We start from the raw sequence: 25,803 nt of genomic DNA, 5'->3' as shown, positions 1-25,803 counted from the left end.
CAATGGCGAGGTAGGGAGTAAAATCAGATTTTGGTGGGGGGGAGAGACTGGCCTTTCCTCAAACATGCCCCCCACCCACTCCCTAACTAGCCTGCCCCTGTCTGCTGGCTCTTCCCTCCCTCCTCACCAGCAACTTCATGATGGCAATGAGGAAGCAGAAAGTCTCCCTTGGGCAGAAGGGTGGTCCTAGGCCTCCCAAGGGCAGCACCAGCAGGAGGATGGTCCAGAGAGGCCACATGGGCACCCTGCCCACCCCCAGACTTTCTCTGGTTCCGGCCTGGGGTCCTGGAAACAAGAGGTACAGAGAGTGGGAGCAAGTTGGAAAACTGGAATAGGTGAGGGGAATTGCCCCCTTTCCCTCCCTTCCAGCTTTACTCAATCCACAGATACCCAGGAAATGTACTCCAAGAAGTTGGAGGAGATGGTGACCCTAGAGTAGGGAGGACCTAGGTCAGGGGACTCCCAGACCCGCTTCTTGCCCCCCACCCAAGATACCAGACTTAGCAAGGCTATGAGGATCACCGTGGAGAGACTGGAGAGTTTGGAAGCTTCGCCTGCCCCCCAAACAGGCCCATAAGGCAGTACAGAGTGTGTGAAAGCATGTGCATTCTGTGGCCTGTCTTCTCACTGGAAAACACCAGGGTTAGGCTTTATCTGTGTCTGCAGGTACATATTTGGGAGTCTCTGCTCTGCTTTCTACTTCTATTTCTGTTGAAAGTGTCTTGGAATCTTCGTGCCTGCCTGTACCTGCCTGTCTTCTTTCTCTGAGGGTTGGCCTCTCTGCCTCTGGATCTCTGTCACTTGTGTCTCCTGGCTCTATCTTTGACTGACCTGGTGTCTCTCTTCTTTTTCCTCTCCTCTGTTGGTCCCGTCTTTGCCTTCTCCTCCATGTGTGCCTGTCTCTCTCTTGTGCTGTGTATCTGTCCGTGGGTCCCTCCAAGTCAGCCACTGGGTCTTCCATTCCTCTCTCCCCGGGGCCTGGCTCCTCTCCCTCTCTCACCCTTTAGGAGCTGGATTCTGAGCTGCAGGATCCTCCCTCCGGCCCCTGACCTGCCCACCAATCTCCACCCTGTCTTGGACCCTCCAGGAACAGGTGAGCCACCACACCCTTTTGCACTTTGGACTCCAGACCCAGTGCTGCCAGAGAAACTGAGGCAACGGTGGGCTCCCTGCAGCCCTGAGAGGGAGCTCTGGGCTAGGAAGGGAGCATCCTGAGTGGTGGGGGGCCAGGGAGCTACCCAATCCTGAGGTTCCTCAGATGGGCTGGGGGGACTGGGGATAGAGCAGTGGTTCCCAACCTTTTTGGCACCAGGGACCGTTTTCGTGGAAGACAATTTTTCCAAGGACCGGGGGTGGGGGTGAGGATGGTTTCGGGATGATTCAAGTGCATTACATTTATTGTGCACTTTATTTCCATTATTATTACATCAGCTCCACCTCAGATCACCCGGCGTTAGATCCTGAGGGTTGGGGACCCCTGGGATAGAGAATTCTGTGTGGGAGGGGCCTAGAGAGGAGGGTGATTTGGGGGGGTCTGGAGAAAGAGGGTTCTCAGATAGAGACTCTGAGGAGTAGAATTTTGGAGCGTCTCCAAGGAGTGGGGGATTCTAGTGGGGAGGCAAATTTCAGGGGAGACAATTGCTGGGGAGAGGAGGCTCTGAAGGAAAACAAATTCTTGGTAAAGGTAGATTTTGAGGGAGGGGGCTCTGAAAATGATGATTTTGTGAAAACGGGTTCTAGGGGGACAGTTGCGGGAAAAGCGGATTGGGGAAGGAGCTTCTGAAGAAGGGGGATTCTAGGGCTCGTGGGTCTGAGGAGAGAAAGATTCTGGGGAGAATTATGGCGGGGGGAAAGGGCCCTGAGTGGAGGGAGATTCAGGGAAAGAAAGAGTCTAGTGTGAGGATTCTGAGGAGGGGGTTTTGGGAGAAGACCTCTCAGAGAAAAATTCTGGCAGGAGGAGACTCTAAAAGAAAGGAAGTTCTGGTGAAAGCCAGACTCTGGGGTAGGGGCCTCTAAGAGGAAAAGGATTCTGGGGGGATTCTCTAAGGAGGTGGGTTCTAGGACGTAGGGGGAGTCTGAATCTTGCCAGGTTTCTCAGAAGGGAACTCTAGAGGGGAAGAAGATTGCCGATGATGAAGCAGTAACACAAACCTCCTTCGAAAAGGGCGATAATCGGTTGCGTATGGGAGCGGAGGGAGGTTATTAAAGAGCCTAAATGCAAATGAGAAGTGGCGGTGATCAAGGAAGACCAAGGATGTAAATTCCGTCTCGTCCGCACCCTTCTCTGTCAGCCCCCCGACACCCTTCAAGCCCCGCCCCTTCCGCTCCCGGGGCCCGCCCCCTCCGCTCTCTGGACCCACCTTCCCGCCGCCAATCCAAAGCCCCGCCCACTAGCCGTAAAGCTCCCTTCTGTCGCGAAGGTGAGCACAACGCGCCTGCGCAGACCCTGAAAAGCAGCCAGGTTGGGCCCGGATTTTCCTTTTCCGGTTGCGGCGCTGCACGGTGAGGAGCTCCTGTGAACGCTCGCAGCCATGCCGGCTAAGGGCCCTCTGCAGTCAGTCCAGGTCTTCGGACGCAAGGTAAGTCGGGCTCCCGATGGTAGGGGCGAGGGGAGGCCTGGGTCGGGGAGAGGCTTGTGGGCAGGGGTCTGGGGTCGACTTGGGAGCCGGGGCCCGGAGCTCACGTGGTTCCGTTGTTTTCCCTTCGCTTTCCGCAGAAGACGGCCACGGCCGTGGCGCACTGCAAACGAGGTAACGGCCTCATCAAGGTGAACGGGCGACCCCTGGAGATGATCGAACCTCGCACGCTGCAGTACAAGGTACCGGAATTAAGGATGGTTGTTTGGGTTGAGTGGAGGGTTCTGGAGATGGAGATGTTGGAGTAAGTGGGTTCTTGGAGTTCGTCGATCTTGGAAGCTGAAGGGTCTGGTGTCAATAATGGGACGTTTAGAAGCTGAGTAGAGGACAGAAAAATGGGGTATTTGTCGATGAATGGAGTCGGGTGTTGGGGGTTCAGGCGATGTTACAAAAGCTTGAATTGAGAGTGGAAACGTGGATGTTGAAGATTAAGCAGGTGCTTAACTGGGTTATTTGAAAGCTCACTCAGTTTTGGGGACCGGATGGCATGGGGATTACCCAAGTTTATGTGGTCTGATTTCTTGCAATAAGTTAATAGGGATATAAGGTTGTTTATTTCTTAATGTTTTGACTTTTAGGGTAGTATACACTCTCCGACAACAGGAATCAATGTTTTGTTCTTCGAAACGTTGTGATTAAAGTAGGGTTTGAATATTGTACATACTTAATAAGCATTATAAGAATTTGAGTTTGTTCTGCTTGGCTGTGAAAGGAGTTCCTCCTCTCCCTGTCTGAGCCTTTTTTTTTTTTCCTGAATAAAGTTTTATTGGAAGGTCTCAGTTTCTTTGGCTCAGAATGGAAAGAGATCCGAGTTTGATTTCTGCCGTTTCTAGCTGAGTGATTTGAGGCAGTAACTTACTTTTTCTGTAAAATAGGAATAATTCCTACCTTGGAGGGCTGTTGTGAGGGTAAATTGGATTTTCCTCGTGAGGTTGTTGGTGTGTGTGAGAATGCATTTGTTAAGTCTATTGCTTTTAAAGGTGAAGAATAACATCTCCGTTGCAGGGTTAGTTAAAACTTAATAAGGTGGTGTCTGAGATTCCTTTGTATAGCAGATAATTGAGTATTGTGGCTTATTCTTACTGTCAGTTTACTCGAAGGCTTTGTGTGTGCAGCCTGTGTTGAGAGCTGGAGACAAATCAGTGACCCTGATGGCTTCAGGGCCTGCCGCCACAGAGCTCCCAATTCAGTGGGTGAGACACATTGGACCCGAATACCAGACACTGCTCCAAAGTAGTCAAAGCTGGCGTACAGGAACCCAGAGAAGGTTTCTGGCTCAAACCTGGGTGGAAGCTTCAGAGCAGGGTTGGGGGAGACTTGTGAGCTGAGGCCTGAAGTAGGTAAAACAAAATAGGGTTATGGCATAGTTGTAATTTTTCTGGAAATCTGTGAGGCTCAAAGGGAGGGCACAGAGCTCAGGTGGGGAAAGCACGTGACGTAGCTCAGGAGTGGCTTTTCACTGTTTGGGGCAGCCTTGGTGGCTGCAGAGGTGTTCCTTAGTGTTGGGCTAAAGTGCCAGCATTCTAAGAATTGGTCTTAAAGATAGGTAATCTGACGTCCAGAGGGAAACACAGGAGGGAGCCCACCTCAAGTTTCAGGTTGCCTTCAGCGATCTCTTCTGTCTTGGAAACACCCCTGCTCTGCTGGCTGTGCAGAGTGCCTTGAGTAACAGCCCAACCCTCTTCCACTAATACTTTGAGGCCAGTGGTGGCCGAAGCTACTTGGAGAGAGTTGTGGAGGAATGTTCGGTGAGGTGGCTTGGCTGCCCAGGTTGTGATCTAAAATCCTGTCATGCTTCCTGTTGCTCTAGCTACTGGAACCTGTTCTGCTTCTGGGCAAGGAGCGATTTGCTGGTGTTGACATCCGTGTCCGAGTGAAGGGTGGTGGTCATGTAGCTCAGATTTATGGTGAGTCCCAGGAACTGGGCACATGGGTGGAAGGTGGGTCCTACCCTTGGGTGTTCCTAAAGTTGATGTACCTTTTTTGTGTGTGTGTTTCTTTCTCACAGCAATCCGCCAGTCCATCTCCAAAGCCTTGGTGGCCTATTACCAGAAATGTGAGTGAGGGTGGGTCCTTCCCATCAGGTCGGGGGCGGGGGCAGGTCAAGGTCTAGCTCTGGCACGCTTGCATTTAGTCACGAAGAGCAGGAGGACACTTCCTGGCGTATCTAAATCTTCACTCCTACTTTAATCCCCAGACGTGGATGAGGCTTCCAAGAAGGAGATCAAAGACATCCTCATCCAGTATGACCGGACCCTGCTGGTAGCTGATCCCCGTCGCTGCGAATCCAAAAAGTTTGGAGGTCCTGGTGCCCGTGCTCGCTACCAGAAATCCTACCGTTAAGCCTGTCGTAAAGATCAGGGTTCACCTTTATAATAAAAATGTTACGGGATTTAAGGTTTCAAGGACTATGCTGTGGTCTTCTGTGGTGGTCTTTGTCTAAAAGGAATACAGGAGATGCCCCAGAAGCCTTTCTAGAGGCTACCACTCGTGGTAGGAGATGGGTTGGGTTGGAGAGGCTGGTGGGAGCAGGCCTGGTCTCAGTTTCTGTGCACCTCCAGTAGAGTCCAGTGTGTTGCCACAGCTGAGGTGGGCGTGGTTCTAGGTCATTGGTTGTGTTGGGGTATCCTTGTGAGTTTTTTTTTCCCCAATCTTTTTACTGTTGTTTTATTTTTTAATTTATTTTTAAATATTTATGTGGCTGTGCCGGGTCTTAGTTGTGGCATGTGGGATCTAGTTCCCTGACCAGGGGTCAAACCCAGGCCCCTTGCATTGGGGATGTGGAGTGTTAGCCACTGCGCCACAAGGGAAGTCTCTTTGCTGTTGTTTTAATGACATGTCAGAGAAGAGCAGGGGAAATGTGTAAGATCAATAATCTTTACTACAAAGTGAGGAGAAACTGCCTGGATGGAGTCTTTAAGTCAGCAACTAAGAGCCATCCATGCCTGTGTTGGGAAAGGAATTTTCCTTAATGCCAACCTGTAGTGTAGATAGGATTGAGATTGGGGCAGGGGGCTGTAACCACCCCATTGTGGATGGGTGCATGATATCCCCGATTGGCCACATCCTTCAGGATGTCAACAATAACTCCTGAGAAAGTCTGCCACACCCCCGTGGCCTCCTTAAAGCAGGTCCCAGTTATGCTCAGTGTGGTGACTGTCCTTATGGGCCTGGAAACATAGGTCTGAGGACTTGTTCATCTATTGTGTCTGCCATGGGATGATAATAGCTGACTTAGGTGGGCTCTCAGTTGCTACCACTGGGCTGCAGAGATGATAGAGCATTTCCATCATGGAAGAAAGTTCTGTGGGATGGCCCTGGTATACGTATTGGGAAGTACTGTTTGTGAATTAAGTTGCCTTCAGTTTCTTTCCCCATTTTTAAAGGAAGCTAGTGAACATCATTGGGGTGGGAAGGGCATCTGTGCTTCCATACCAGCCTTTGCAGCCAACCTGGATACTTAAGCGATCTACCCCCAAGTGGGCTTCCTCACTACTCCCCCTGCTGAGTACTGGCAAGAACATCATTACACACTTAATCAAGGAGAGTTTCACAAATTTTCTTTATAAAAGAAGGACCTTGGGATTTACTGACTAGTTGCCCTTTTTGTATGTCTGCCCTACCAAAACCGTAGCCACATGTGGCCGCCAAGCTGGGCTGCACTGATGAGAACATTGTCACAGGAAGATTCTGTGGGACAGCACTGGTGTACAGAGAAAACATACAAAGTGCTTCTTACAGATGGAGAGCGGGGTTGATTGAGCTCCATCTGGTTGCCAGGCTAAGTGTTTACAACATCCCTGTGAGGTTGGCGACAGGCAGGTGTCTTCGTGTTAGCTGGTGAGAAAGTTAGCCTAGTGGCTAAATAACTACCTCACCAAGTTTTGCACTGGAGCTGGAGTTAACTCGGGTTAACTGGGTTTGGCTGGCATTAACCTAAACATCCCAAGGAGGGCAGCAGTGTCCCAAAGAAGGCAGTGGACAGCTGCCCTTTCCCTTTTCAAGCCTGTCTTAATTGCAGCTCTAAAGACAGTTTACAAAAGGCAGGCTGTAGTAGACCAGCAAGAAAGGTATTCCTGAGGAGGCGTTGGAGCTGGGGTTATGAAGCAGAGGTAGGAGTCGGGCAGGCAGGAGGAATGGAATTCAGGGGCAGGGAGTAGGAGGGCCCGAGGCAGGCCTAGTGCCCAGGGTTTTCGCACGGGGTCCGGAGACCCCCTTACTGAGACTCTTAGCCCCCTCCCAGAGGCAGAGCTGGGATGCATCTGGAGTGGCTGAGGGGGCTTGCCTCTCCTTCTTCACTCCAAGCCTTGGAGTAGACGGCCTCCTTCCTCCCTGCTGCCTCCTCAAATACCAGGAATTCCGGCACCGCTGGGAGCCCAGGCCAGGCTGGGAACTTTCTTTCAGCTGGGAATGTGCAGCCGGGGGCGGAAGAGGGGAGGGCCAGCCTCAGCCCTGACCTTTGTCGGGAGGCTGCAGCGGAGCAGGTCCAGGCCAAGAAGCCGACTCAGTCTAGGCCCTGGTGTATGGCATGGTAACCACTCAATAACTGAACAGAAGCCAGCAGCTGACGCTTACTGAGCCAGGACTTACTCAGTTTACCCAGCTAATGACCAATTACCTAGGGCCTTTGGAGCACCAGGCTGCAAGCCCCTTGTGGGCAAGGAATTATTCCCTGTTGTGCCCCCAGTGACAAGAACAGCGCCTGACGCCCTCAAGTAAAAGTGCCGATGGGCTTGGCAGTGTGGATGAGTCCCAGCTCTGCTCCTTCCCACTTGTTTGGGCAAGTCCCTTATCCTCTCTGTGCCTCAGTTTCCTCATCTCTAAAGTGGGGGGTAAGAATCATCCTCACTTGCCTTTTAGGGATGTTGTGAGGACTCAGAGTGAACGAGTTCAAATAAAGTGACTAATGCCTGTGGTATGCAGTTAGTACTCAATAACAGCATTTTTTGTTGTTGCCGTTAATTGATTGTTAAAACCAGACTCTTAGGCTCCTGCCTTGGAGGTTCTCATTCCATGGGTTGGGACTAGATCCTGGGGCATCTGATTTGAACACTGCCTCGGTGAGTCAGGCTTAAATACATTTGGGAAGTAAGGATACGCTCACTGAAACTTTCCGATGATCCTGCGAGGCAGGTATTGCTGTCCTCATTGTGCAGATGAGGAAACCGAGGCTCGGAGGGAAGTTAACACACCAAGTACTAGAAAAGCTGGGACTTCAACTCAGCCATGATGCTGCGGTGTCTCAGAGAATTCCAGGGAAGACTAAACAGATGATGCACTAAAGCACAAGAGGTTAAGTGTTCAATAAAAGCAGCTAATATGACCAAAGAAACCGCTTAAATTGTGCTTCTCACTGGGCCTACCACTGCTGGGAGGAGGACAGAACGATCTTAATATAAAAGCCTTTGTCCCTAAGACCTGAATTACTTTGGGGTGTGGGGGCATATCGAGGCACTGTAGAGGTCCCCAACTAGAGAGAGGGAGTAAAGAGATCTGATAGAAGAATTCGATGGGTGGGTACAAGAACTGGAATACTTAGGAGGGTGGAGAGTGGTTGCCAAGAGCAATAAGGCAGATGTGGGACACTTCTGCCAGAACCCCAAACCTGATCCATTTTGGCATTAGCGGGGAACTTGTCTCCGAAATTTTGTAGTACCAAGACCCAGAAGAATCCAATTAAGGAGGGATGGATGTAAAGAGATTAAAATGGTTGGATGGATGGTGGTAGAGATGGTTAAATGGACGGTTGGCTCGATGGATTAGGAGATGGTTGAGTGATCAGATGTATGAATGAATGGACATAGATGGGAATATGGAGGGACAAATGGATGAATGGAGAGAGTTGGTTGGAGAAGATGGACAGGTGGGATAATAGATGAGTGGATTGACGGAGGAACGGGTGCTAGATGGGGGGTGGGGTAGGATGATGGATGAATAGGGTAGAGAAAGTTGAATAAAGCAAGACATACGGCTGAGATGATGGATTGGAAGACGGATGGACAGAGGGAGATGACGGAGAGATAGCTGGGTGGATAGAATTGGCTAAGTAGATGAGAGGAATAGATGATGGTGGGACACATCAACTGGATAAACTGCTAAGGGAATGAATTTTGAGGGATCTGCTTGGGAGAAAGCTTCTTAACTTGGCCTTCCTGGATAGGCATCAAGCAGTTCATAAACCCTCTAAAATCACACACCAAACTGTAATGGGTCCAGTCTTCAGTAATTCTCAAAGGAGTTTGAGATTCCCCAAATTTTCAGAACGACTGATTTGTGCTGTATCAGACCTTCCCATTCATTGTCGTCTTCTGTCATCCCCCACGGCCCCCAGAATGGGGAAAGATACATAATTTCATAATATTAACAAAATATTAATGACATCCCCTTCCCCATCCCTGTTGGGTTAATCCAGGTTAGGTAATAAGGCCCACTTGCCAAAGACTCCAGGTGTCGGAAAGCTGTGGCAATTTTTAGACCTGTGTTCAGCGTCTGGACTTCCGGGTGAATTCTGAGGGTCTGAGGCATCTGGCTGAAGTCTCTGCTTTTCAAGAAGCGCGACATCCTGGCTCACATGTGGAAAGGGGCGTCGGGAGCCCCCTGGGCTCTGCGAAGGCCCACTGATTCCTGGGGGGTTGCCAAGAGAGCAGGGTGGTTCAACCTGACCTGGGCCTTGGCTGGCTGTAGCCGCCCGCCACCCCCGACGTGGATGTTGACCGTGGTGGCATAGCTGAGCCTCCTGGCTGGGGGCGCTGGGGGTTGAGGCTGGGGTGGCGGTGAAGGTGCCCGTGACGTGGGGGCGGAGGAGGGCCAAGGGCCCCGGGAGGCCGGGGGAGCCTCTCCTCCAGGCCCTTGCCGCCGCGCCAGGCTCTGGCTGATGTATGAGGCTGCCAGGTATCTTGACAGGGCAGCTGCATTGGAGCCCAGGAGCTGCCGGGTTGTGAGTGGGGGACTGTGGGGTGGGCTCAAGTCTGAAGACTCTGACCTGGCAACGTGAGAGACCGCGTGGCCTCCTTGTTTAGACAAAACCACCGTGGTCTGGACTCGGGTGGGTAACAGGCCCTGAATGTCCCGAGGGCCCCCTTGCTCAGGCAAAGGTGGGGCAGCTGGAACATGGTCGTTGGTGAGGCTCTTCTGCTCCAACAAAGGTGTCAGTTTCTGAACCTGGAGGTCTGTGAGGCTTTGCTCCTCAAGCAGAGGCGCAGCAGCTGGACCCTGGATGTCCGGGAGGCCTCCCTGCTGGGGCAAAGGTGGGAGGGCTTGGACCTGGGTGTCCGTGAGGCCTTGTGGCTGCGGGAAAGGTACGGCAGCTGGAACCTGAAAGTGTGGGAGGTCCTGGGGCAAGGACGGTAGAGTGTTGGCTGGGGTCTGATGGTCTAGGTGGCCTCCATGTGCAGGCAAAGGTGAGGTACCCGGAACCTGAATGTCGGGGAGGTCGTGTTGCAAGGGCAGTGGGGTGTCAGCTGGGATCTGAGGGTCTAGGCTGCTTCTGTGTATAAGCAAAGGATCGACGGCTTGGCCACAGGCAGTGGCTGGGGACTCAACAGCCCTAGAATCTCCTTGCTTAGTTAACGGGGTGTTGGTTGAGCTCTGGCTGTCCAGGTGGCCTTCTCGCTTGGGCGTAGGAGTGGCGGCTAAAGCCATGACATCAGAGCAACTTCCCCGCTTAGGCAAAGCTGGGGTGATTGGAACTTGGATGTCCACGTGGCATCCTTGCTCAGGAAACGAGGTGGTAGATGGAACCGGTATATCCACGTGGCCTCTATGCTCGGCCAAAGGAGTGGCAGCTGGAACTTGGATTTCCGGGTGGCCTTCTTGATCCGGCAAAGTTGTAATAGCTGGCATCTGGCCGTTGGGGGCGCCTTCCTGCTTGGGCAAAGGTGTGGTGGCTGGAATCCGGATATTCCAGAGGCCTCCTTGCTCAGGCAGAGGGGTAGCAGCTGGAACCTGGATGCCCAGATGGTGTTGCTCAGGCAAACTTGAAACATTTAGACCCTGGCCGTCCAGGCAGCCTCGCTGCTTAGTCACAGCTGTGGCAGCTTGAACCTGGGCAGCAGGGCTTAGGGGGACAGCTTCCTGGGCACAGGTCAGCGGGAAGGCCAGCTCACATACGAGCACATGTCCAAAGGCAGGCAGGGGCCCTGTATGCAAAGCAAGGTGGAGAGAGTTAGGACGGATGCCCCCACATGGGCTGCGTCTGCCAACCACATACCTGGACCTCACCTGGCTCAGCCTGCTCACGGGGCAGGCAGGGCAACAGCTGCGGCTGGGCCAGAGCCCGTGGCCGGCGGCGGGGGGCGTTGGCTGATGCCCGGGTCTCAGCCCGCTGCATCTGCTGGATCCGCTCGCTGTAAAGCCGGGCCAACTCTCGCACTCGGGACGCTGACCTCTCCGAAGTTGGGGCTCCTGCCTTCCCGCTTCCGCTGCCTCCACTTAGATCTGAATCCTCCAGGATCAGCAGCGGCTCTGGGAAACCTGGCCGGGCCGGCTGCCCCTGCTCCAGTGCCCGCCAGGCGTTCCGGATTTCTGAGCAAGGGCGGAACTCCAGCTCATCTGGGAATTCCTGACCTTGGGTGACATCCCGGGGCTGGAAAGCTGGGTATGATACTCCTTCACCCTCCTCTTGGCCTGCCCTGCTTTCTGAGGAGGGCTCTCCCAGTTTTCCAGAACTGCTTCCAGGGAAGAGCTCTCTCCTGGTGGCTAGAGCCTCATCCGGCTCCTGCAGAGGTCCCTGGAGCCAGGAGTCACAGGGGAGGGTGGGAGCGTTGGAGAGACTAGGAATGTCGGGGACACTGGGTATGGCTGGAAGGCAGGGCATTTCAAAAACACTGGAAATGTCAGAGAGACTGGGAAGGCGGGGCATTTGGGGAATTTCAGAAAGGCTGGGAATTTCAGGGAGGTTGGGTACATCAGGACTTTTGGAAAGGCTGGGAATGTCAGGAATTTCAGCCCCACTGGAACTTTCGAGCCCCTCTAGGACGTGGAGTGGGGAAGGGCCCCGTTCATCCGTATCCAGCTCTTCTTCCTCCTCCTCTTCTGAAGAGTCCCGGCTGGGCAGGGCTTGGAATGCAAGGGTGTCACTGTCGCCTGGCACCTGGGAATCTCCGGGGAACTTGGGAATGTCATGGGGGGGTGGCTGTAGTGGGCACTGAGGAAGAAGCCAAACGTATCAGGGTGGGTTGGCCCCCCTGACCCCCAGGCTGTGCCTGCCCAGGCCCAGAGCCCCAAGGACACCGTGAGGGGATGCCCGGCTCACCCCTGGATCCCGGAGGCCTCTTTGGTTTAGCAGCTCCAGGATTTCTTCAGTGATTGAGGTCCCAGAGGGGTCCAGCGTGGGGGGCCCAGTGTCCTCCAGGTCCTCAGGGGGTTCAGAAGCTGGAACTGGTGGCAGAGGCTCTAAGGGCGGGTAGAGCTCCCCCTCACTGCCAGTGTGCTGTGAGGAAGGAAAGGAAGGAGGGCAGGAGTCCAGGGCCCCATCCCCCTCCTCCCTGAGACAGAGGAATCCAGTCCCCAGCTCCCTTCTTCGTCAGACCCAGCACTTTGGAACCCAAGCTCCCTCCTCCCTCAGACCCAGGAGTCCAGGACCCAAAACAAACCCTGTCCCAGGATGTTTCTCACCTTGAGTCTAGGCTTAGCTGGGGATGAAGAGATGAGAAAGAGAAAAGAGTGAGATGTAAGAACAAGTGTTATTCCTTGTCATTGATGAGCTGCCCCTATCACCCCTCCCTCATGAACTCTGGGCATCCCCGGGAACAGACAGACAGACAGGGACGGAGCAGGCCGGGGTGGGTGGTCCCTCACCGTTCTGTGGAAACATGACGTAAGGGTCCTTCAGGGGCTCTGGAGGGAGGACACAGTGATGTCAGGGGCCAGGTCCCACCTGATGCCTAGTTCACTTTTAGGTGAAGGGTACTCACCAGACTGTCTGCGGCCACGGCGGGTAGTGGCGGGTCCTGGAGATGGAGCTATGGGAGAGGCGGATCAGAACCTTGTTAGGAGCCCAGCTCCAGGCTTCTGGGGGAGGAGTGGAGGGAGAGGGAACTCAGGGTTCCATCTCTTTTACCTGTGTTCCTTCGTCCAGGGGTAAAACTTCTAGCATCTCGAGGTCGGGGAGACCCAAGTGGAGGTGTCAGGGGCTCTGGGATAGACTTACTTTTAGGAGCACCTGCAGGGAGAGATTTGGGGCTAACACTTTACTTTTTCTTAGAAGTGATTCCTCTACTGCCACATCCTCCCAACACAGGGCCCCAACTCACAGTGCAGGCTGTTTTCAAGGAGCACTTGTTTTGCCTGAAAGAGACAAGGATGAGGGATGAGGGGGCTGGTCCCTGAGCACCCCAGTCACGGTCCTATTAAAGGGTGCTGCTGGGCTTCCCTGGTGGCGCAGTGGTTGAGAGTCCGCCTGCCAGTGCAGGCGACACGGGTTCGTGGCCTGGTGCGGGAAGATCCCACATGCCGCGGAGCGGCTGGGCCCATGAGCCATGGCCGCTGAGCCTGCGCGTCTGGAGCCTGTGCTCCGCAACGGGAGAGGCCACAGCAGTGAGAGGCCCGCGTACCGCAAAAAAAAAAAAAAAAAAAAAGTGCTACTACATGTCAGGTGCCTTACATGACTGATAATGACTAATCCTCACCGCAACCCTATGAGGTTGATGCTATCATTCCTCCAGGTGAGGAAACTGAAGCCAGAGAGTTTAAATTACTTGCCTAAAGTCACAAAGCAGGGATGTGATGGAGCTGGGATTGAAACCCCGGCAACGTAACACTGCAATTTAACTACCATGTTCTAAGACGGCATCCCCTGCAGTCAGGGTTTTTCGGTGTTACTGGGGGAGGGGACTCTCCAGCACCCTGAGGACCCCCCGCGGTGGCAGGAGCTGTACCTTGGCAGGGATGGAGGCGGGGTGATTCTCAAAGAAGAGGCGCTGGAGACAGTGAATCCACAGCCTCTTCTCTTCTTGGTTCTTGGCCTGGGGGTGGGGTGGGGTGGAATGGGGAGCCGGGGTGAGGTCTAGGGACTGGGGGATCCCTGCCCGCCCAGCCCCACCCTCTGCTCACCTGGAGCAGGTGTCTGTGCTTGGGAATGGTCAGATCAGACACCTTGAACCCTAGAGGGTCTCGAGGGCTCTCAGTCACACTCAGGTTGCAACACTGGATGAGGGGCGGAGAGGGGAGGCAAGTTCAGAGGCCTCAGACTCATCCATGTGCCCCTCGTGTGTATCTGGGTCCCTACCCCCTAGAAAAATGTCCCCTTTCCCCCTGTCGACCCTCCCCACCAGGCTGGGCTCAGCTCTCCCTCACCAGCCCTCCCCGCCTCATCTGGATCAAGAAGACGTGCCTGCCCATGAAGATGCTTGTCTGGTGGGCAAATCCAGGTCCTCCCCCTCCAGGCCCGCACCACCCGTGCATCCCACTGGCCTCACCCCTCCTTATTAAACCCTGCCCCCCCTCCTTGGACTCAAGAAAACATGGCCCTTTTAAGCTGGGTTGTCCCTCCTTGCGGATCCTGCCCCCAGCCTTTAGGTCTACAGGTATGCGTGTATAGAACATACCTGGCAGGTAACATTCTGGCCCTGCCCCATCCCTGAACTCACGAAGATGTGGCCCTTGTATGTGTATTCTGGTCCCCGGCGCTTGGCCACGAGCAGCATCCGTGAGAACAGAAAGAGCAGCCGTTCACCCCCTCGAAGTCGGGGGCCGCCCCCTCCACCACCTCGGAATGCGCCCTCCAGCACCAGCTCCCCAAAAGCACTGAGCTCCGGACCGGTCCAGCCACCCAGCCGCCGCTGCACCTCCTGCCGGGACCACGCCGGGTGCAGCGGGCACAGGAACACACCGGTGGGCGGTGTACGCATACCAACACAGGGGAGTTAGCAACCAGACTGCGCTGTCCCAGCCCGCCCTCCAACGCACGGACCGAACCCCGCAAAGGCCCTCACGCCCGCTGCCCCGCATGCCGCCGGTCCCAGCCCTCTCCCAGGGGTCACCTGGAGGCGCGCAGCGTGCTCCTGCTTGCGTTTCATGTCATTGATGTACCAGGCAACTGCTGTCATGGACACGATAGCCTCCTCCACCAACTCGCGGCCCCCGGCGTCTGGGCCCTCCACCCAGTGCTTGCCTAGCTCCTGGAGGGCAGCCACCAGGCACCCAGGGAGTGGAAGAGGAACAGAGGAAGAAAGAATGACAAGGATAAGAGAGAGAGAGAAATAAAGGCAGGGGCAGAGGCGGAGAGAGACAAACAGGCAAAGACACGAAGTGAAATCAGCTGGCGCCAGCCCCCACCGCCAGCAAGACCCTGCCCCAAGCACCGGCCCAGTTTCTAGGGACCGGATGCCTCCCCAGGCCTTGCCCAACTCGTCCAGGGTCCACTCTCCAGATGTTCCACCAGGTGGCCAATGGACAGGACCTTGCCCCTCCCCAAGCAGCCCCCCAGGGGCCACAGCTGACCTGCAGCAGCAGATGGTACTTGAGGATGCGCTGAACAGGCTTCAGCAGGAAGCTCTGCAGGGGCAGTGAGTGGTGGAGCTGGGCCTGGCGCTCCTGCAGCCACAGGGCTGCTGGCGGAGACACTGACAGCTCCCGGAGCAGGGCCAGGGAGCTGGGGGCACAGCACAGGTCAGGGAGACTTGCAGCTACAGTGGGCAAGGCCGGGAGGGGTCAGGGAGTGGCCAGGGTTTTGGAACTCTCAGGGGCCCACCCGGGTCGGGGTGGGTTAGGGAGAGGGTGGACGCTGTCACGGTATGGCAGGAGCTGGATGGGTCCGGGTGGAGGGAGCTTGGCTGGCACATCAGCTCGTGGGCACAGCCTGGGGCCCCGCAGAGGCTCCTTGGCCCTCACCTCGGGTAGTTCATGCAGTACAACGTGTAGATGTCAAAATCCTCGCTCTGTGGGCAGCAAGGGAGTCAGGGAGACCTCAGTTCCCAACTCCCCATGACCCCCCCGCAACGCCTAGCCCAGGCCTGCTCCCCCCTTACCCAGGCCCCAGCCCAGGCCCTCGCCTCACCCTCTGCACGAAGCACTCGGCGATGCCCCCAGCACTGCTGCTGCCCTCCAGGTCCTCCAGGAGCTCGCTGTGGAGGGGAGAGGAAGGGTGAGGGGGTGCCCTGCCACCCAGCCCCCCATGGGAGGACTCCAGGAGACTGGGGCCCTGGTGGCTGCCAGGATCTCTCAAGGGATGTCATGTCCATACAAAGGGTCCTCTGATCGCGACATGGGGGACTGCAACCTGCTCAGACTTTGTCCTTGGTTACCTTTACATTCCTCGGCCCGAGATCTTGTCACAGCTGGCATGAGCCTGGGGCGTCTCATGGCACAACCCAAGGAGAGGGGTGTCAGGACGCTCAGAGCTGTGATACCTTAAGATCCCACTGTGACCCCGAGACCTTGTCGTGACTCACGAACCTCCTGCAGTAACTTTAAGTGTAATTAGGGAATTCCCTGGTGGTCCAGTGGTTAGGACTCCACGCTTTCACTGCCGGGTCTGGGTTCAATCCCTGGTTGGGGAACTAAGATCCCACAAGCCAAGCAGTGCGGCCAAAAAATAATAATAATAAGTGTAATTAGGTGTCATCAAGACACTCGGTGTCATGCTCCTTGGACTGAGTGGCCAACCATTCTGGTTTGTCTGGGACTGAGGGGTTTCCCAGGATGAGCTGGTCACACAAATGCTCACACTGTCACGATCCTCAGGCCCCACACAAGCCTTGGATTCATCACGATCCCAGACCTGACACAGGGATAGCCCCATCTCGCTGCCTGGACCCATCCCGATATCTGGACCTCAGCTGGGCCCTCAGGCTCCCATCCACCTCACGCCTCCACCACTCTGGATCTTCACTCCCCATCATGACCCCTGCCCAACGTCATGACGCCCTGTGTTCCAGACTGGACAGGGCACTGTGGGGTGCCAGGGTTGGGGTTAGAACACAGCCTGCCTCCCCGACCCCCCGAGCCAGCGCTGCTGCCCATCCCACCCGTCCCTGACCTGCTGAACTCGTAGATGTCCTCAATGTTGGCAAACAGCGTGCCCACCTGCTCCGCGCTCAGCCCCAGAACCCCGCCGTCCAGCAGAGGGCCCAAGTAGTCCTGTGGGAATGACTGGGGTTACAGGGGTGGAGGGGCTGGCCTGGGTCCCCACTGCACTTGGGTGCCTACCCGCCTCACCTCCACGATGCTGCGGAGGTCCCGGACATAGGCCCGCTCCGTCTCCACGATCTCACGGGCCACACGCTCCAGCCTCGAGGGTTTCGCCGAAGCCGGGGTCCCCACGGGCGACAGATGCAGGCGGATGGGGGGCCCCGGAAGGGGCTCTGGCCTGGAGGCCAAGCAGGCTGGGGTGGGCCCTGGAGCCGGGTCCCCCTCTGAGCCCACTGTGCTCAGGGATGTGGAGCTCCCAGAACCTCGGGGGGAGGCCATGGCGGGGGTTGCAGGGGCTGCTGGGGGTGTGGAAGAGGCGATCAGGGGGTCTCCCCAACTGAGTAAGTGCACTTAGCCCCCACGCTCACCCACCCCTGCTCAACAGCTCTCCCATGGGCTCCCTGCTCCCCTCACTGTGCCCTGTCCTCTCCCTTCAGAGTCCTCTCTGGACTGCTGGTCTCCATTCCTTAAATCCACCTCCATGTGTCATCCTGGGAGAACTTTATTAATTGGCCTGACTCTCTCACTCCCATGAGTATAACCCCATTCCTGCCCTCAGGGTAAATTCCAGATTCCTCAGATCCACAGGGGCCTGTGCAAGGTGGCCATTAGAGACCTTTCCAGTATGCTCTCGTCCCGACACACCACTTCTTACCCTCTGGACTCCAGTCACACTCAGCTTCTTTCAGTTACTCAAATAAGCAGCCTCTTCTCACCTCTGTGCCCCCGCACATACTGTTCCCTCTGTGCAGAACACTCTCCCTTGCCTCGCTCAACTCATTCCTCCTCATCTTTCAATTCTCAGTTTAGATGTCCCCTCCTCCAGGAAGCCTCCCTGGACCTCCCAGATTAAGTTCCCACAGTCCCCGGGGCTTTCCTCATCCCAGCCCTGACCACTCTATGCTGGGCTTCCCCTCTGGACTATCGTGGTATGGGGATGGGTCCATCTCCCGGACCAGACCTGAAGCTCTGTGCATGCAGGGCTGGGGCTGTCTTGGTCAGCCTGTGTTGCCAGCACTGGGTCAGCCCCAGAGCGTTGCAGTGTCTTTCATGAAAGAATGAATGCCCAGCAGGCTCCACCCCTCCCTCACAGGCTCACCTGTCCGAGTCTCACACACAGCCGCACAGTCACACACTTCACCTCTGCGGCCGAGGCTAGGGCTGGGTTTGGACAGGCCCAGTCCACGGGCTCCTTCGGGCATGGCTGAGTGGCTCAGCGGCTTCTGCAGAAAGACCCCCTTCCTGGATATCAGGACCCCATAGGCCTCCCTGCCCCCCACGCTCAGAGGCTGGGGGCTGAGAATGAACAGTGTGGTCTAAATCCTGGGAGGGGGCCCTGGGAGTAACTACTGGGGGAGACAGAGGCAAAGTGATAGAAAGAGGGTAGCAAGGAGAGATAACACTGAGAAAAAGATGGAAAGGGTGAGACAAAAGAGTAAAGCGAGCGAAAGAGTCGTCCAAGCTGTGAGTCTGCTGTGTCTGGGGCCGGAGGCTCAGGGATCCTGGGAACTTTTGGGCTCCGGCTGGAGCCGAGGGCGAGGGGCAGGGCTGGGAAAAAGCCGTGGGCGGGAGGCCGCGGGGTCCCAGGGGAGGGCGGAGGAGGCTGGGGGACCGGATGCCAGGGTCCTGCAGACGGCTCCCTCCCCCGCGGAGAGCTGCGAGTTGGGGCGCTGGCCCTGAGTTCTCGACCCCCTCCAGCCAGTCCCTCCGTGATCCACTCACGGTTCCCACCGCCGCAGCTCCCCTGCAGCGCCTCCCCACACCCCTCTAGCCCCCAACTCCCGCCAGCTCCTCCGCTCGCCCCCCGCCGGCACGCCCCCTCATTGTTCAGCGGCAGCGGCGCCGCCCCCTCCCCCAACCCGTCGGGGCCCCTCGCCTCCCCCCTCACCTCCCGGGGAGTCTCCAGCCCCGAACCGAGGCAGCCCAGTTCCTATTCGACCCTAGCACGGTCCCCGGGGAGGCGCAGAGCCGGGACTCCTGGGTCTCTCTGCAAGTCAGGGGTTTGAACTTCGGGCTCTCAGGATCCGTGAACCAGAATCCGGGGTCTCTCGGAGGATGGGGTGCAGTGGTCCAAATTTCTTTGGTCCTCTAAATGGAAGATGCTGGGGGCGTCGACTCTTGAGTCTCAGATGGGGGTGCTGGGAACCCAAATTCCTGAGTCTTCTAGATGGGGCCGTGGGGTGGGGGGGCCGGATTCCTGAGTTCCCCTAACTCTAAGAGCAGGGATTAAACCAACTCCAGGAGGGAGCGCAGGGAGCCCCAAATTCCAGGGTCCTCTTGAAGTAGTTGGCGCTTCAACCCCAAACGGGCTGGATGGGGCGCTAGGAGTCCGTATCCCAAGTTCCTCAAACCCGGGGAGTCCTGGGCTCAGCTTTCTGGGAAACTCTGGAGGGAATCTCCGGTCTGGGATCCTAAATTCTTGGAAACCGGGTGCAGGAAGCTCGGCCTCCAGGGTCGCGCGGCGCTGATGTCCCGGACTCCTAGCTCCTCCAGGAGGGGGCGCTGGGCACCTGGATATCTGGGGTCCTCTAGCCTGGACGCTGGGGCCTGGGCTTCGGGGTCCCTCAGGACGCGGTGCAGTTTCGGGAGGCTGGAGTCTGCGACTGTGGACCCCTCAGGCTCCGGGATGGGTGGCGCCGGCTCTGGCGGCGGCGGCGCCACATACATCTGTGGCTGGAGAGCCCGGTCCCAGCAGTGGGGCGGGGGGCGGTCGCCTGGGGCTTCCCCTCCCCCCAGCCGCCCGGGCTCATATCCTGTTCCCGCCCGCAGTGGGGAGGGGCCGCCTTCCGGCCGGCCAGCTAACGAAGGGTTAAGACCCCTCCTCTCTGGTTTCTGAATATTCATGAGAAGGCGAGTCCCAGGCAGGCTACACCCCCACATTCCAAAAGCCTCGCGGACTTTTCCCTTTTACAGCAAGAGCCTTCCAGGCGTGAGAATCCGGAACTGGTAACGCACTTTCTCCTATTGGCCAATCCATAGATTCCTATTTGTATATGCAAAGACGAGGCGGAGCAATCCATCAAGGTCACGTGGCCAGGAATGACTGAAAGACCCCGCGGCGCAAGGGTGCGGCCGAAGCTCCAGTGGCGCAATCGGTTAGCGCGCGGTACTTATATAACAGTGCGAGCGGAGCGATGCCGAGGTTGTGAGTTCGATCCTCACCTGGAGCACTTTTAGTTTTCTCTTACCGGTTTTTGTCAATTTATGCATCTTATTAATCAACCCGAACATCTATATCACTTAAAAGAATAAACGTTTCGGTCTCCTAACTTTTTAAGCTGGGAGGAATCCTGGGACTCTGGGTGACGATCTGTTAGGGAGTGTTTTCTGTTGTGGGGAGATGCCGTTTTCCTCTTGGTCACCAGGGGGTGGTATTGCCTCTTAGATGCCTGGTAATTTGAGTCTGCAAATCAGTAGGAGATGTGTCAGGCTGTGGGTCCTCAGCAAACTGCCTATGTGATACTGTCTCCTTCTCCATCTTTTTGTCTTGGATTCCCGCCCCCCCACCGCCCCCCAGTTTTATTGAAATGTAATCGCCGTATAACATTGTGTTAGTCCAAGGTGTACAAAATAATAATTTTAGATACGTATAAATTGTGAAATAATTACCACAATGTTTAATTAACATCATTACTTCACAGTCACTATTTTGTGTGTGTGTGTGTCTTGGAGTTTTCTCTCTTTCTCTCCCCATTTCTGAATCGATTTTTTTTTTTTTCCAACAAATTCTGAAGCTTGTGACCACTATGTGACTGGTTCCTGTTTAGGGTTTAGGTGTGAGTGATACAGCAGTGAACAAGACAAAGTCAGAGTCCCTGCCCCTGAGGATCTGACATTCTAGTGGGGGAGGAAGATTGCTATAAACATAAGATCTAAGTACATTTGATGTGTTAGGTGGTGATAAACATCTTGGAAAAAATACAGAAAGGTAGAGAGGATGGGGGTTGCAATAATAGTAGTCAGGGACCATCTCACTGAGGAAACATTTGAGCAGAGACCTGAAGAAGGGGAGTTGGGATACCTGGGGGAGTATTCCAGGCAGAGGGAACAGGAAGTGCAAAGGCCCTGTGGCTGAAGTATGGCAAATGCACTGTTTGGAAGCCAGAGTGACTAGAGCAAGAGTAATCAAAGATGAGAGCCAGGCTGTGTAGGCTGGTGAGGACTTAAGACTTTGACTTTTATGTGATCTGACTCAGGTGTCATGACAGCTTCCCTCTGGTTGCCTAGTGGGGGAGTGGGGAAGAGACTGAGGGTAGGGGCCTGGGCCAGGAGACCAGGAAGGGGCTGCTATGATGGTTCAGGTGGGAGATGATGCCCGATAGAACCAGGGTGGGGGCCAGAGGAGGAGGCAGGAGGGTGGATTGTAATATCTGTTTAGAAGGTGAATCAGACAGGACTGACGTTGAATTGGGGTGTGGGGGTTGAGGAAAGAGTCAAGAGGAATGACTCTCAGGTGTTTGGCACTGGTAGCTGGTGTTAGGTGCCATTTTTGCAAGTGAGGATTTGTTAGTTCGTTTGTTTTCAAGGGGCAGAGAATCTGTTTTTCGCGAAGGGAAGGACCAGAGATGTGTTACTTCTTGTTCTTTCAGTGCCTGTGAATGTCTGCGTGGCTTGCTCTTCCTCTCCAACGTCTTTGGGTTTCTGGGTTTCTCTCTCTCTCTTTCCCAAACCTCCTCTCCAAGTATGGGGACCTGAGCCCTTTCCCAAAACGGGGGGCGGGGGTGCTTCGTGGAAGAGGAGATCAAAGGTCAGGGCCTGCCAGTGGGCGAGGGGAGAGGGCCAAGGAGGGCTGAGAGGTCAAGGAGGCATGAGGAGGGGAGGGGAAGAGGAGAACACTCGATGGAGGGAATGGGGTGAAGAGAAATGGGGTGAGGAGGGAGGTGGAACAGAGGGGATGAAGAGTGTGGACAGGGAAGGAATGGGTGGAGAGAGAAGGAAAGGAGGCCAGAAGGGGGAGGAGGAGGGGAATTGGAAGGAAAGAGAGGAGGGGATAGAGGACAGGGAATGGGCGGCTGGAAGGTAAGGATATTAAAAATGGGAAGGGGAGAGGAGTGGTGGGGGAGGGGAAGAGCTGGGGAGGGTGGGGGAAGAAGGGGAGGGGAAGGTCGGCGCAGGAGGGTCTGGGCAGGAGGAACTGAGAGGGAGAAGGGGTGAGGTAGGGAGAGGAGAGGGAAGTGAGGGGCGGGGGGAAGAGGGGTAGGAGGCCGCGACGGAAGGGGGCGGGGCGCAGGCACTGACGCGAGGCGGCTTCCTGGCGCTGGGCTCCTCCGCCCCAGTGTGGTTCTCGCCGCCTCTTGCCTTGTATGGTCCGAGGACGCTGCTCTCCCGGGGGCCCCGCCCCGTCCCGGCGCGGCCGCGACCCCCACCCCGCCTGGGGCGCGAGACCACGAGTTTCCAAGGCTCAGAAATGTCGAGATCTCGCAATCCCGAACTTCTCGAATCCCGACAGGCCAAGATTCTGGAATTCCGAAGGTCTAGGAGCCCGGAAAGCCAGAGGCTACAGTTCTGCGATTCCGAAACGTCTGGGACACCCAGGGTCTAGAAGTCGCCGAGACCAAGTCTGAGATTCCCCAGTGTTGACATTCTAGAATCCTGAAGGCTTTCAAGCTGCCTCTGCCGAGATGCCGAAAGCCTGAGTCCCCCACACTCTCCGATCCTGGAAGGCCGGGTGGTGGGACCCCAGGACGCCCCGGCTTCCGGGACGACCCCTCCCCCACCCGCACGCCGGCCTCCTTCGCTTGCCCTGGGCTCGTGCCCCGGCACATTCCGTCCTCCCCACTCCGCCCCGCCCTCCTCCCTCGGCCCCATGGGGACGGAAACATCCCGTCCCCGCCCGCGCCCGGCCGAGAGCTGGGTCAAGGATCCCGGCGGGACGGGAGTGCCTCCCACGCCCCGGGAACTGGCTCTCCTGGTTCCTACCCGGTGATCTCACCTGGCCCCGCCCTCTCAGGTGAATGGCCGGGCCAGGTGACGTCACTTCCTGCCAGGTAAGCGCGCTGGCGGCTCAGCTCCGGGGAGGTTTGGAGGAGCTATCGGCTGATTCCATCCCGCTTCTAAAAAAGACCACACCGTCCTCCCCTCCCATCTCACTACCTCTAGACCGCAGAAGAGCCAGGATTCCAGTTTACACACAGATTTCTTTTATTTAAAAATTCCAAAAAAAATAAAATTTTAACAATATATATTACTTCATATATTATAGTATACTTATAACAATAATTAGTCCATCGTTTCCAATATTACAAAAAAGAGGAAGAAAAATACAAGGGAAGCAGACGACCCAATATATATAAATACTATAAAATCTATTAGAATAAATAAAGTCGTCATAAATAAAAGGCCCAAAGGCGTGGGTGGGTGGGAGAGCAGGGGGTTGGCAACGGCTTTGGCTGCTTGTTTTTGGAGGGAAATTTGAGCACCAGGATTCCCCTTCAGGGGAGGATCCAGTCACCATCAGACACCGGAACCTCAGGATCTAGAAAAAATTGGAAGGGGGCAGCGGGGGCTTATTATTCACAGCATTGGGCGGGGGAGAGGTGAAAGAGGCCTCACTACCTCCAATTTGCTACATTTTTTTAAGACCCCAGAAAACACTCCTTCCCCCAACAGCATGAACAGCTTGCACACCGGGGACCTGCCCCAGCGTTGGGTCAGGGGAGTGAGTTAATGCACTTTGGAAGGTGGGGTGGAGCTACTTGATTAAGAGTCCCTCAGTTCCCCCGCAGCCTTGGGACCCCTTGTGGAACCCACAGCATAAGAGAACTGGCCCCCCTTAAGATCCAGCTAATCTGCACTAGGCAGTCACTTGTCACTCCGAAACGGAGATACGATTGAAGATGGGGAGTCTCCTGGGGGCTGCAGATGGTTGGGGTGGCCCAAAAACCCCGGCCTCGAAGACAGGCGAGTCAGATCCCCCCAGGCTGCTGCCGCTGCTGGCATATTCGTCAGGATCAGATCCCAGGGAGTGCGCAGAGGGGCTCCGAGCCAAGCCACCCAAGGGCCCCCAGACGCTGCTGGGGGTGGCCCTTCGGCAGGAAGGACAACAGGCTGGGGTGGGGTCCCTTCGGGCCACCGGGGTCCCTGGGGCAGCAGAGAAGGCAGAGGGTGAAAGTGGAAGGTCCCCAGGTGGTGGTGGTGGGGAGCTGGAGGGTGAGAAGGAACACGAGGACAGGGAAAGCCCTGCTAGGCCTGCTGGTGGTGGCGAGGTTCGGCGGCCTGAGGGCAGGCCTGAGAAGCTGATGCTCTGGCGCAGCACGTGGGGGTGGCCGGAGGCACCCAGGTCCTCGCTGGGGTTGTGGATGAAGTGGCAGCGCGAGCCGTAGGGGCAGCGGCCCTGGAGGTAGAACTTGTGGCACAGTTCCGTCTTGTACTTGGGGTGGCGACTGGCCTGGCGCAGCTCACCCAGGCCGTGGGCAAACTGGCACTTGGCCCCATAGCGGCAGCGCCCGCTTTCTGAGAAGGTCCGACATAGTTCGGTCTTGTAGCGGGAGGAGGTGGTGGGGGTCGCAGTAGGCGAGGTGGGTGAGGGCGACAGCTCAGGGCCTGGACGGGGAGCCAGGGGCGCGAAGCCTGGGGGTGGGGGCACCCAGCCGCAGCTGCGACCCTCCACCAGGCTGGTGGAGCGGCCAGGCAGGCGGGCAGCCACCCCAGACGAGCTGGAGTCGGGTGAGCCGAGGCTCCAGAGTCCCGAGGAGGCCCAGGCCGAGCTGGACTCAGTCTCTCCGTGGTCGGAAGGCAGGTCAGGGCTCAGCAACTGGAGGGTCTGTGGGAACAGGGATCGGTCAAGACACCGAAAATGCAGGGTGACGCCCCGCCCCAGCTGCAGGGCACCTAAGAGCTTGCCAGTCCGGTTTGTGGGCTCCCAGACTGAGCCCCACCCGTCCGCAGAAAACAAACATGGGTTCCGGATCGCAAGGATCCCGATTTGGAGGTTCTGAGTTTATTCGCGATTGAAACTCATCCCGAGGGACCCAGGAATCCCGGCTCCCCCGGCTGGATCAGAGGGGCTCTAAAGTCAGGACACACCGCTGTCCTCCAATTTTCAGCCTCTGGGCCTCTAGGGATCTGAGGTTCTCCAGTTTCACAAGTGGAGGAGCGGGCAAAGTTAACCCAGGAGTCCGGATCTCTTCGGTTTTAGAGTTGCCGGAGTCTTCTGGGTCAGGGAGTGAAGAGACAGAAGTCGGCTCCCCCTCACCCTGAGACTCCAGCCCAAGAAACGCCTCCGCGCAAAACCGCACCCTCAGCAACTACCAGGGGTAAGCCAGGTGTGGGGTCATTTCCGCCTGCAGACAGCCCCCGTCTGAGAAAAGTTCTCCAGCTTTCCATCTCCGAGGGCCACCCCACCCGTGTTTGGACCGAGACCAGAAAGTCACGGGCTCCATTTTCACCTCCAGAGCATCACACTGGTCTGAGACGGGAGGCAGGGACCCCGGGCCGAAGTGTGAAGCACTAAGGAGTTCCAGTTTGAGAAGGGAGCCAGGGGTCCCGGGCGGGAGTTTGTGGCGCTAGAGAGCCCTGGTTTGAGAAGGGAGTCAGGCATTGCGGACCTCGGGGTGCCGATCAGCGGGGGCTCACCTCGTAGATGGCGGTGAGATCCATGGCGGCGCAGATGGCCGAAGGCTGAGGTACAGGCCGAAAGTGGGAGCGCTGAAGTCAGGCTGCGGTGGGGTGGAAGAGCCGCCGCTTTTATCCAGCCAGAGGGGGGCGGGGCCTTGAGGAGTTGGCCCGGGCGGGCGGGGCCAGGAGGGGCGCTTCCCGGACGCGCGCCCCCGGCTCAGCCCGCCCAGCCCTGGACCGGACCCCATCCGCCCGGCTCCCGGCCGGGACTCGCCTGAGGGGGGCCTGCGGGCGGTCGCAACACCGCGGGGAGTGCGTGGGGTGGGGGGCGTCGGCCCAGTTTTCAAAGGCTGGAGGCTGAGGCGCGGAGAAGGGAACTGGCACGGAGGTGGGGGCAGGGCTCCTGGGGGAATTGACAAGGGCAGAGGCTGAGAGGGCGTGCGATCGAGAGACTGACCGGCAGGGGCGGGGAGAGACGCAC

At 56.6% G+C, this 25,803-nt stretch overlaps 3 protein-coding genes across 4 annotated transcripts; 1 reads left to right on the top strand and 2 right to left on the bottom strand.

The window, feature by feature from the left end:
• Nucleotides 1-2,473: 2,473 nt before the first annotated feature.
• On the top strand, nucleotides 2,474-5,045 carry RPS16 (ribosomal protein S16). Of its 2 annotated transcripts, XM_082861856.1 has the most exons (5): nucleotides 2,474-2,579; nucleotides 2,717-2,818; nucleotides 4,447-4,543; nucleotides 4,645-4,692; nucleotides 4,834-5,045. In XM_082861856.1, exons 1-5 carry the CDS (start codon nucleotides 2,532-2,534, stop codon nucleotides 4,977-4,979), a joined length of 441 nt encoding a protein of 146 aa, XP_082717982.1. In that variant the 5' UTR covers nucleotides 2,474-2,531; the 3' UTR covers nucleotides 4,980-5,045. The 2 variants fall into 2 exon arrangements, with proteins under 2 accessions (XP_082717982.1, XP_082717981.1); XM_082861855.1 differs by having other exon boundaries at nucleotides 4,447-4,692.
• Nucleotides 5,046-9,203: 4,158 nt separating this feature from the next.
• PLEKHG2 (pleckstrin homology and RhoGEF domain containing G2) lies at nucleotides 9,204-18,765 on the bottom strand (the record flags this gene model as incomplete). The annotated part of the gene is made up of 19 exons (XM_082862843.1): nucleotides 18,655-18,765; nucleotides 17,866-17,989; nucleotides 16,794-17,062; nucleotides 16,615-16,715; nucleotides 15,634-15,700; nucleotides 15,468-15,514; nucleotides 15,078-15,228; nucleotides 14,618-14,755; nucleotides 14,225-14,425; nucleotides 13,689-13,781; nucleotides 13,514-13,600; nucleotides 12,890-12,923; nucleotides 12,697-12,798; nucleotides 12,551-12,598; nucleotides 12,435-12,473; nucleotides 12,252-12,268; nucleotides 11,890-12,066; nucleotides 10,857-11,781; nucleotides 9,204-10,774 (listed from the first exon to the last, which is right to left on the bottom strand). The coding sequence occupies exons 2-19, from the start codon at nucleotides 17,966-17,968 to the stop codon at nucleotides 9,204-9,206; spliced, it is 4,170 nt and encodes a 1,389-aa protein (XP_082718969.1). The 5' UTR covers nucleotides 17,969-17,989; nucleotides 18,655-18,765.
• A 4,124-nt stretch (nucleotides 18,766-22,889) lies between these two features.
• Nucleotides 22,890-25,411, bottom strand: ZFP36 (ZFP36 ring finger protein). The gene is made up of 2 exons (XM_082862611.1): nucleotides 25,341-25,411; nucleotides 22,890-24,528 (listed from the first exon to the last, which is right to left on the bottom strand). Exons 1-2 carry the CDS (start codon nucleotides 25,362-25,364, stop codon nucleotides 23,575-23,577), a joined length of 978 nt encoding a protein of 325 aa, XP_082718737.1. The 5' UTR covers nucleotides 25,365-25,411; the 3' UTR covers nucleotides 22,890-23,574.
• Nucleotides 25,412-25,803: the final 392 nt, after the last annotated feature.

This window comes from Leucopleurus acutus, assembly GCF_964270905.1.
Source record: "Leucopleurus acutus genome assembly, chromosome: 20".
Taxonomy (NCBI): Eukaryota; Metazoa; Chordata; class Mammalia; order Artiodactyla; family Delphinidae; genus Leucopleurus; species Leucopleurus acutus.
The sequence above is the reverse complement of the archived record's forward strand: the minus strand, read 5'-3'. Positions and strand labels throughout refer to the sequence as shown.

What these genes read in the sequence shown, in the direction of transcription:
- RPS16 (XM_082861855.1), top strand. Translation starts at nt 2,532, where the DNA reads ATGCCGGCTAAGGGCCCTCTGCAGTCAGTCCAGGTCTTCGGACGCAAG. An exon ending in TCCAGGTCTTCGGACGCAAG is followed by an intron (nt 2,580 to 2,716) that starts GTAAGTCGGGCT and finishes CGCTTTCCGCAG; the next exon opens with AAGACGGCCACGGCCGTGGC. An exon ending in GGTGGCCTATTACCAGAAAT is followed by an intron (nt 4,693 to 4,833) that starts GTGAGTGAGGGT and finishes TTTAATCCCCAG; the next exon opens with ACGTGGATGAGGCTTCCAAG.
- ZFP36 (XM_082862611.1), bottom strand. Translation starts at nt 25,364, where the DNA reads ATGGATCTCACCGCCATCTACGAG. An exon ending in ATCTCACCGCCATCTACGAG is followed by an intron (nt 24,529 to 25,340) that starts GTGAGCCCCCGC and finishes CTGTTCCCACAG; the next exon opens with ACCCTCCAGTTGCTGAGCCC.